An 11033-nucleotide genomic window follows, 5' to 3' on the forward strand; every position below is an offset into this window, starting at 1 on the left:
AATATAAAGTTATGAACTCTAAACTACTCAAAAAACGAAATGCACTTGCACACACCGTCCACAGAGAGGCATCACTCAACCATCTCTGAACTTGCAGCGTCCCTAAAAGTTGTCTGTCAGTGGAACCATAAATAAAACATGGTTAAGCCTCATAGATCAGAACAACACGGTAACAGCTGGCGGGGACGTGTGTTACAAGTTCCCCTTTTATCCGGCATCTCTTTATCCTTTTATCTGTGCCTCCTCCTCTCCGGGGAGGACGGGAATGAAGGAAACACGGCAGCACGACTCAACAAACCATATAACTTTGATGCACTGTGACACCGCTGTGGAAACACTAATCACACGAAGACAAACAAAGAAATGCGAGCGATTATAAGAAGCATAAAAGCTATTTTGACAGGTGCTGCTCCACTGTTATGTCATAGAGAAACTTCAGGAGGTATTTCCTTTCACGTTCACTGCCCCTGCCCTGTTAGAAGAGGGGGGGTTTGAGTGGACATGACTCTTGAAAACAGGGAAAGTGGCAAATTAAACCTAAATAAAACAGTTAATTCAAGTGTCAAACAGGCTTTAAAAATGATGTCACAGAAGCACAAAATCAATGTTTCGCAGCGTTACAACAAATCAAACATCTAAATCTCTCAGCAATTCAGATCCGTCGCATTAGATACTGGACGTAAGAGACATTCAACATAAAATAATTTGACTTTTACTTCATCATCTTCAAATCGAAACGTCACCCACGATGCTCATTGTGTCTCAGTTTTCTTTCATCCTGCAGTTTGCTTTCTTTGTCAAACAAATCATGTGATCTTCACTGGGAGTGAGAGAATGTGGGCTGGTTCGAGCCACTTCTACACTGTCTACACTACTCTACACTTCTCACTTGAAGCAAATGAAGTAATTTTTACGAGAAACTTTCATTTTTTGGTCTTTTTCAATGAAATTCATGAGATGCAAAACACTAGAACGTCTTCCAGAAGAGAGCTTTCCAGAGTTTGCAAACTTTTGGAGGCTGTGAAATGTTTCATGTTCATCTTGAAATGTGTTATTTCATCACCACATCATTCTTAGAACAAGAACCAGGAAACAAAAATACGTAACAGCTAGCACTATTTAGTTAATGACTTTCTGGAAGTAAAAAAAATGGTGTGAAATTACATCGTGTTTCTTTCTTTCGACCAGAATAAAAAATGGAGAACAAATCTTGTTCTCTTCTTTCAGTTGCTATCTTGTTTGTTGCTCACCATGTCCTTTGTGTAAGCATGAGCAGGTTCCTTTTTTGGGTCGTCAAAAACTCGCTCAAAAATACAGAAGTGTAACCAAATAGCAGAGCTGAACATTATGTAACTTGACAGTAACTGTCAACAAAGCTGTCCTGAGCGTGTGCTCTTGTGCATTTGTGCAAGGCCGTCTGTGCATCAGTTCCCACAAATCCACGTTCATGTAGTGTTTGATTGTGTAAAGCAGAACTATTCAACAGCTTCCTTAAAAGAGACAGATCAGTACATTCCCTGTGTCTGACATGTAAAGCAAAGCATTTAAATATGTTTAAACAATACACTTGTGAATGTGTTTATCAGTTTTCAGCATTGAAAAAAGAAACATCACAATGCACCTTTTTAATTATAGAAGTAGGTGGTCAGTTTGATTCTGGTGCATTCCCTCTCAGTCTGTGCTTGGCAACAGACACAACTAATAAATGGGCCAATTAGCCTGTTTAAAAAAAACAAATGATCAAAGGGCCTGAAAGAGGTTGTTAAAGGGCAGCACTGGACCCTCAGGCCGCCGGCTGAGGATGTCTGGTGTGCATTATCTATCTACGCTTTTCATGTGTGTGTTTTATGCAGACGTGTGACTCAAGTTATTTGGTCTCAAGTCACATTTTGTTTGGGCAAGTCAAGTCAAAATGAGTTGAGTCTTTAGTTCAGGGAAGTCTAGACCCAAGTCAGTTCAGCTCCCCCAACCATACCACGTGCTTTCCTGCACTATGCAGTCGTTATAAAAGTAAAAAATGAGGTAATAGTACCTGTTTAGTAATTACACAGCAAATTTATCTAACTGTATAAAAAACTTTTTTTTGTGATTTATATATATTCTATGTGACATAATATAATAATAATTAATGTTTTTCAGGGAAATAAATGTAATCAAACACAAATAGATACATCAACTGATTACCAGTGAGGGAGTGTAACTAGGTACATTTACTCAAGTACTGTAATTAAAGTACAATTTTGAGGTATTTGTCCTTTACTTGAGTGAAGTTATACCTCCACTATATTCTAAAGAAAAATACTGTTCTTTTTACAACAAGTTTATATTTGATTTTTTCAGTTACTAGTTACTTTTTTAAGATTACAACTGTTTAACATATTGTATTTACTATCAAAAAAACTAAAACAACTACTGATTCAGATTATCAGAAAAAGGTTGAATATTGGATCTGATAATTGGGCAATAATCAGTCAAACTGGCCTATACAGTATTTACATGCATGTAAATATACTTATAATTTGCTTAAACTTGGGCTTTTGATACCTAAGTACATTTGATATACATCAAGTTGGCTTCAACTTGGTGAAAGCGATGAAAGTTGTGTTTTGGTGGTGGGGGTCGTCACAGCAGGGACTGCAGGGACCCTATGGTGCCAGCACAAACATGGAAGCTCACATTGGTCATCGGTGTATGGCCGCCTGCATGACCAGCGCAGTGTTAGTAACCTGAGCCCGGACCATGCCGTTGTGATAGCAGCCAGTGTTTGTGTTATATAACGAACGGCCATCGAGCCGGCAGCAATAATAGTCCTGTAGTATGAAGTCCAGAGGGAAATCTATATGAGTGGACAGAAAGAGGAGGAGGGTGTCGAGGCCATAGGAGATGGAGAAGCTGTAGTTAAGTGGGAAACATGGCTGGCACGTAGACTGCAAAGTACAGAATGAAGGTGTTTTGCAAGGCAAAGATTCAGCTGTTAGACATGTCAGTGTGTGATGATAGGCTTTGATATGCACTCGGAGAGAGATGAAGGGGGGATGGGCCTTATGTCGAGAGAGAGGAAGATTAGGGGGAAGGTTTGTCTGATGATGATAAAAATAAGAAAACCTTGAAGATGATCTCAAGAGGAAGCTCATGAGGGAATTAAATGGATTTGGTTTGATTCAAATAGAGAAATGAAGGGCAACAGGGAAAGAAAGGACAAGCGTTATCGGTCAATAAACAGGTCAGGTGGCAGCTTCAACTGTACCCCATAATCCAAGTAAGATTCAGGGATCAGGGGTACAGCTTGTCGGACTATTCCAATCATTCCAGCATACCTGTTGATTGAACGAGGAATCCCACTCTGTAGGGGGAATTCACTGACTCAGACTGGCTGAGAGGGTGAGAAACAGAGAGAGACATGGAAAGAGAAGCGGAAAGTGAGTGACAGCTGGGGAGAGGAGAGGCGGGAGAGAGATGGGCTAATGTGGTCGGGCTGACTGACAGGTTGGAAACGGTGGGATATTAACACTGCTGTGTAGTGGAAGAGAGGGAGGAGGGGAGGGGGTGCGGGGTGGGAGGGAGAGGGAGGTTTGACATGCCTTGTAGCTGGTTCACGCGTAGTTGCCAGCATAACAGACAACAAGAGGAGAGAGAGAGTGTTGGCACAAGAGTAGGAAAAGAGAGGGGGAGAGTTCAGAGTGTGTCTCCCGGAGAGAAGCACGCAGTTAATATCCAGGTCTCCAGTAAACGTCCATGAGGCTGCTCTATTAATCTGCTGGGCTACTGCACGGAACCAGAAATATCAGCCTCAATTCCAGTTAAATTATCAGTCTAGCTGAGCACAGAACAGTAGTTAGTGTCAGCAGCTTGTCAGGAGTCAGAAGTCTTTAGATGCTGAAAAGAGTCGAGACAAAGTGAGCAGAGATCAACCAACTGAACAGAACATGACAGTAAGTATTGCACCAGCAGCGACACTAAAATGACATGTCATTATCATCATATTGTGCTGCAAAAGCAACGAAAAGCATAAATGGAAGTATTTCCTCTGTGCCTGTGCAAACAGCTGGAGGTCTCATGGGTTTTTGCAACTGTACTATATATGATGAGATGACATGCAGGTGTGGCTCAAATGCATTGCTGGCTTTTTTATTGCAAGGTGACTCGGAGGCTGCAAACATTCGATTGACAACTTCATCAACAGGATTTTCAGCTTGTAATGTTGAGCACCTGTGCCTGACTTCAAATTTGTTAATGATGTTAGCTTGCACAGAGCCTTCATTAAAATCTCAGATCCACTTGTCGCTTTATGCCAACTAATAAGCTAATGGGGGGGTGGTTAAATTAATAATCGCCTCAGTTTACAAGGACGCAGCAAGAATGGCGACGCTCCTGGTGCAGGAAATGTTTTAGATGCATCTGCCACAAGACTATAAATCAACTGTGACCTGGATAAAACTCAGTTTAACACTTCGACAAATGTAGTCAATTATGTAAATTTATTGCTGGTGTGAATGGAATGGAGAGCAGCCGGAGAATGTAATAATGTGATAACTCAAACATGTGTTAACAGCTCTGTGAGCAGAGGAATTTAACACTTGGACGAGTAGACAAATACACATAGACAGTATATATCTTTCTATTCAATGCGCCTGCAAGTTAACTGGATCGGATTGATTATATAGAAGTGTCATGTTTCCAACACTATTTGCATTTGGAATCTGCAAATAACGCATCGTTCAATCGGCCTGTGACTTCTCTCAGTGTCTGGAAAGTTGATGGTCTGGAGCTTTAAACTGGAGCCAATAGAGCAGCAACAGTCTCATTGATCATGAAGCAGCCCATCATCAGCTCGATTCTAAATTGAGCTGTGTTGGTCACATCTGTGCCAAGCAGGACCCTCAGACTGGTGGAAACCTGCAGACTTATTTTTGGCTGTACATCAGCAACTCATAACTGAGATCCATCCATTTCTTAACCTGCTGACATGGCATATCTCCAGTGTCACATGGCACCATTTGATCCTTTATCACCCTCAGAGATTTATGAGAAATGTTTAATGATCATAATGAGGCTATTTAAGACAAATATTAATATTAGTGCAATAACCAGTAGAAACGTCCCATTTGTTTGCATTAATGTAACAGGTGTAATCAGAATTTAAATCTGTTGAGCACTGAGCTGAGTTACGCAACATATGGAAGGTCAAAGGGAAAAATATGTCACACTCCTACGATCGCTTTATCTTTTGTGTTAAGCTGTGTGCTGTAACCGTTCACAGCCCTCCTAATTGGCTGGGGCATGTGTCAGTGACTTCATGAACAACAGTGAACGACATCGGAAACTGAACGACAGCGCCATATGTTCCGATCGTCCTGATAAGATCACGCTGATGTCTCAAGTTCGTCCCGTTTATGGGACGATGGAGATCAAGCCAGACCTGCAGAAAAGGAACACTGTACAATTTGTTCTACTGATTTCTGACGGATGCATGCTGGGATAGGCAGGGTTGGGTAGTGACAGATTACATGTAACCGGAATAACGTATCCAGATTACATAAAATAAGTAACAATAATCATATAATCAATGCTCTATTTTTACAAATGAGTAATCGGATTAACAACTTTTGCTTGATCTCATGTTTCATTATATATACAAAATATGCAAGTGTTCAATATGATGAAAATAATCTTTTAAATCAAAGTAAGTTACTCCTCTCAGGTTGCCATGGATAGTTTTGTTAATAGTGACTTAAATTTCATTGTTTTTATTGGACTTTATTTACAGTGAAAATGGAAAATTAAATCTATCTATCTATCTATCTATCTATCTATCTATCTATCTATCTATCTATAATAATTTGGGGGCTGCATTCATCTAAGCTTAAGGTGCATTTTTTTTAATTTGATGTAATACAAAAGTAATCCAAAAGTATTCTGACTAGATTACACTTTTTCCAATTCCATTATACATTAGTAATAACAAGACTTCTTATGTGATTTTTATACAGTGACTGTCTAAATTTCAGCCCCAACCCCAGGGGTAGAATATGGTATTGTTTAGCGGAGTGTACACGCAAAGAAATTAAATTTCAGTATATAAACACAACCGGAGATCTGCTCCGATATACAAGATTTAAGTTGCAAGGTCCTTTTTAAAGCAGCAGGTTCAGGTAACAAGTCAGCATGTTCGACCTCAGATTCAAACTTCATTCTGTGAAGTTGCCTATCACTGACCAACACATGCCTATCAAGTTGTGGATCTCCTTTCACTCTATGCAACTGAACAAATCATCATCTGTGGACATCCTGCAATGACATTGAATATGGATTTCTATATGTGTGTGTGCGTGTGTGAACAGGCTCCAGCAGCTCAGGAACTTGACGAACGATGTTTCCTGTCGGCACAGTCCATGCCCAGTCTGAAGGTATCCGAGCACTTCCAGGTGGTAAAGCTCCTGGGGGAGGGATCCTATGGAAAGGTCATGCTAGCTGTGCACAGGCAGAGAGGTGAGCGGAGGACTCACAGTGAAAGGTCATGTTGGTCTGAGACTGTTACATCTCAGTTTGTGTGTTCAGATTTCCTACTGTTGATATATTTAATAAACTCCTCCTGCCTCATCTTTAATGGGTGAGATGGCATCTCTCCACTGAGGCGCATTTATCTCAGGCTCTGGTTTCCTTCTCATGAGGAAACTACACATGTTGTGTGGGGTGAAGCGCTGCATTAATGTGAGGACAGATCTGTCTTTTAGAAGGCATCTGTTATCCTTTTGCGCTTCTGTTGCTGTAATGAAGTGCTTTGGTACATTCTCTGAGATAGAGTTGCCACAACTGGGGTGTAGCTGTGTAATAGAGTCGCCCCAAAGGGGAAGTTATATATGCTCATAGTGTCAATGATGAGCAACACTCGCATTCCACAGATGATGACAGCTTTGTGACAGTATCTGACTAAAGCCTATTAGTGCTGTAGTATTCAACATATGTTGTCTTGCTTCATGCGTTCCAGGAACACCTATGGCTCTGAAGTTCTTCCCTCGTCAGTCGACCTCGCTCACCTCCTTCCTGCGTGAATACAATCTCTCCCTTTCTTACTGCACACATCCCTCTCTGACGCGAGCCCTCGGCATCTTCTTCTCCACACCAACCTACTATGTTTTTGCCCAGCAAGCTGGTCTATACGGTGACCTCTACAGTGTGATAGTGTCAGAGGTCAGTTTTGGCTCTGAATCCCCTGCATGGTATGCCAAGGCTAACATACTTTTACTTAAATCAAAATAGAGGGTACAGTTTTGTGCAGTTTTGCAGGGATGTTAGGTTGGGTTGCAACCCTGTCTCCTCAAAATTAGATTTATATCCTACTAATTTGTAACAGAGAACCAGTTCCACCCAGATTATGAGGAAATGTTTCCAATAGATGTATCTTGCAAGTTGCAAAACGTCTATGCCACACATCTCTGCACAATGTTTTCTGTCCATGTATTCTCCCTACAATATCCACAGTGCAATATGCTCTTGTGACATCACAATCTTGATAAAACTTTTTTATTGTTAACTTTAAAGTTAGGGGAAGGTTGTTGTCTTGGTTTAGCAAATCACCAGTGACTTTAAGGTCCAGTGAATAGGATTCAGGGGTTGAAATGGAACATAATGATTATAACTATGTTTTCATAGTGTGTAATTTAAGAATCGTCAGGTTTTTGTTGCCTTAGAATGTTACATTTTATATATCAGAGAGTTATAATGGATCTCGACCTATTCTGCCTAAGATTAGTTAGCTTTGTTGGTTGCATTCTCCTTGCTTGACTCAAACTGTTGCTTCACCCCAACGCTTTGGAAATGTCTGCTTTTCTTCCACTTCTGATACTGCAGTCTATGAGCTGTAGTTTTGCAGGTAAACAAACTACCTATTCTGCTGCTCCTTTCGGGGACATCTCTGGGGTTGTTAAATAGAGCGGACAGCACTGCTGCTGGTCCACCACCTGGCCTGTCAGCTCTACCTAACAACCCCAAAGGGAATTGCTGTTGCGATAGCCAAAGTGGTTGGTGTGTTTACTGGGGCAACTACAGCTCACAATCCGCTGCATCAGCTCCACTGCTGGCTGTTTGTTTTACAAACCAACTGCAGGGAGAGGCAAAGGGTGTTTAATTGGTTGCAATGCAACCACATTGTTACTGGATACTAAATTCAACACACAGGAGCTTTAGAGCAGGAGAAGGAACCAGTTTTGCTTATGAAAATGTAATTGAAACCAGTCTTTCCCTAATCTGAAACAAGGTGCTTTTGTCGCTTTATTGGAAAAATCTGTGAACACAATCCAAACAAACAAACAAATAAGAAGCATGTAAATGTAATTTTATGAAGAAAAGGCTGCAAACTTACCTGTGGAAAAGGCCAATCTGGATCAAATGTCCCTGTGTAACACTTCAACAAGCTTAAACTTTAGTGTGCAATGTGATTTTCTTACAGGGATTTGATGGAAAATGTATCTGCTGACCACGTCCTTTTGAGACATGCTTGATAACAGCTTCCAGCTCACCCTCCTTTGTGTCTGTGTCACTGCCAGGAACATAATAGAGCCCTGATAAGAATAAGGGCACCCTGCTTTCACTGATTGTATTGAGAGTACATGAAGGAAAGCACAGGTTTCCAAGAGTCTGGTTTCCAAGTGCGTCACCAACAATTTTGGTGACGCTCTTGGAAACCAGACATGTTGTACTAAGTTAGAGTTATGTTTTCTAATGTTGAATCTCTCTTTTTCAGGTCGGGGTGGATGAAGAGTGTGTCCAAAGGGTGATGTCTCAGCTGAGTGGTGCTGTCACACATCTCCACTCTCTAGGCTTTGTTCACCGTGACATCAAACCTGAGAACATCTTCTTGTGTGACAGTTCATGCCGCTGGGTCAAACTGGGTGACTTCGGTCTCGCCCGGGCCATTGGCTCCAGTGTTCGTGCTGTCTGGTACGAGTCGCCCTTCTGTACTCCGGAGGTGGAACCTGCCAAGGAGGCTGAGAAGGAGAGGGAATGCGATGAGACCGAAGAAGAGGTGGAGGACATTTGGATAACAGTGGAGCCTTGTATAGACAGCTGGGCCCTTGGTGTACTCGTCTACTGCCTCTTAACTGGTTGCTTCCCCTGGGAGGAGAGCACCCATGATGACCGTGGCTACCGTCGATACAAGGAGTGGTTTTACCGTGAGACTGAAAAGGAGGAAAAGATAAGGGATGGTGAGTGGATCAGTGAGGAGGACAGTTACATAATGATGAAGGAAAACCAAAGAGACAACCCTCCTCCCTCACAGTTTGAGGGCCTAAGCCCACTGGTGATGACTCTTTTCAAAGAGCTGCTCCATCCTGAGCCCAAACACAGAGGAAGCTCTGAGGAGATCCTGAGCTATCTGGGTGGGCCGTGGCTGACAGAGACAGAGGAGGAGGAGAAGAGGAAGGCAGAGGAGGCGGAGAAGGAGGCCAGAAAAATAAGACAGGGAGGAGGGGTAGCAGAGGAGTTGGTGAGGGAGGGAAGAGGGGAGAGATAAGCTTTGCCTTTATGGAGTTGTTTCAAAACCTTTTTTTTTCTTCTTTTTTTTAATTATTATTAAACGTTAGACATAATGTTGCAATGTGTTTTTGTGTATAATAATACAAACGTATACTCTCTAAGGTGCTATATATTTCATATTTTTTTAAAATATCCTTGCTAAAGTCGCCACTTCCATTGTATATATTCATGTGTGTGCATGTGTACATATGTCTATGTTTGTGTGTCTTAATAAAGAGAATCTGAAGATAATATATGAAAAGCTTGATGTTTGAAATTAGTGTAGTACCCTTTAAAGTCTGTATCATAATTGTTGTCTAAATAGAAACTCCTCGTACTTGTACCTTGAAGTCCTAATAAAATACTCACACATAAAATTTGAATTTTATTTAAACTGGAAATAAACACTTTTTTTTTTTTTTTGCTTTAATGTATACCATTGAGTAAGTCAGCTTTTAACAGCAAAGTGAGTCACATCATCACCAGCACTAAAGAATATAAATACACACACCTCATATCACGAGGATTTGTTTGACAGAGCTATACTGAAAGGTATAAAATATGTGGTAACTACCCATATTCACCATACAGAGGGTGTGATACATGAGGATTGGCTGTAATTTTCCTGCCAATGACATACTTTCACCCGAAAGTGTTGATTGCACAATATAATTAATGTTAAATAATGACACCATCAGCATTTAGATTGATCCCAGTCAGCCTGGCACCGTTCATAGACTAAATGAATGAATAAACTATTGTTTTGCTCTGTGTTGTTGGTAGTTGCCACTTTGAGGAAAACTGAAAGTTTTGCAATAGTTTTTTTTTCCAACAGCAGTGACAACAAACATACCACTCGGAAACACCAGGGAGGGAAAGTTGTCTGTTTCCACTTTAAATGGTGCAACATAATAATACTTCAACACAACCCAGCTTGTTCCTTATATTATGCAACTTAAATCTGTAATTTAACCTCAGAAAACACTAACACACAAATTCTGCAGTCCACTGTTGCCTCACTGTTGTTGTCACTTAAATTCTCCACCCAGCTTGACCTGATCTTCCTTGACTAAAATATCAGCGAGTCTGGTGCTGGACAGGAAGAAGCAGGTGAAATTCATATCTCTTAAAACTGAAGAAAATCTTCATCAAATCAATTACCTCAAAATAAATGTAATAATGAACGTAATAAGGTTACGATGAACTTCAGATAGATATAGACATACTGTACACCACTAATAGCCTTTATTAGTGGTGTACAGTATGTCCTTCTCCGACACTACCTGCTTTGTTTTATTTTGTCCAATACTCAATTAATAAGGGAGAAGAAGGTTGCAGGATGTAGCCCATAAACGTTTATTACTGTTAAGAACTGTTATGTGAAAGTGACCTCCTACCGATAATGTATCAACAAGCATACCTTCATGCGCAGCCATTTAATAAAAAAAAAACATGATTACTTTTGTTTATTTTTTATTCATAAATAATCATTGGCAACTTATGCAACCTTAAAAGAG

General features: G+C 40.7%; 1 protein-coding gene across 1 annotated transcript; it reads left to right on the plus strand.

Moving 5' to 3' along the window:
• Positions 1–3585: 3585 nt before the first annotated feature.
• Positions 3586–9893, plus strand: sbk3 (SH3 domain binding kinase family, member 3). Its single transcript, XM_030393639.1, has 4 exons — positions 3586–3932; positions 6342–6489; positions 6989–7191; positions 8744–9893. The coding sequence occupies exons 1-4, from the start codon at positions 3927–3929 to the stop codon at positions 9512–9514; spliced, it is 1128 nt and encodes a 375-aa protein (XP_030249499.1). The 5' UTR covers positions 3586–3926; the 3' UTR covers positions 9515–9893.
• The last annotated feature ends 1140 nt before the right edge of the window (positions 9894–11033 follow it).

This window comes from Sparus aurata, chromosome 17 (genome assembly GCF_900880675.1).
Source record: "Sparus aurata chromosome 17, fSpaAur1.1, whole genome shotgun sequence".
In the NCBI taxonomy this organism is placed as follows: domain Eukaryota; kingdom Metazoa; phylum Chordata; class Actinopteri; order Spariformes; family Sparidae; genus Sparus; species Sparus aurata.

Excerpts from the sequence above, each read along its gene's own strand:
- sbk3 (XM_030393639.1), top strand. Across the intron at positions 6,490-6,988 it reads AGCTGTGCACAGGCAGAGAG|GAACACCTATGGCTCTGAAG; the intron begins GTGAGCGGAGGA and ends CATGCGTTCCAG. Across the intron at positions 7,192-8,743 it reads ACAGTGTGATAGTGTCAGAG|GTCGGGGTGGATGAAGAGTG; the intron begins GTCAGTTTTGGC and ends TCTCTTTTTCAG.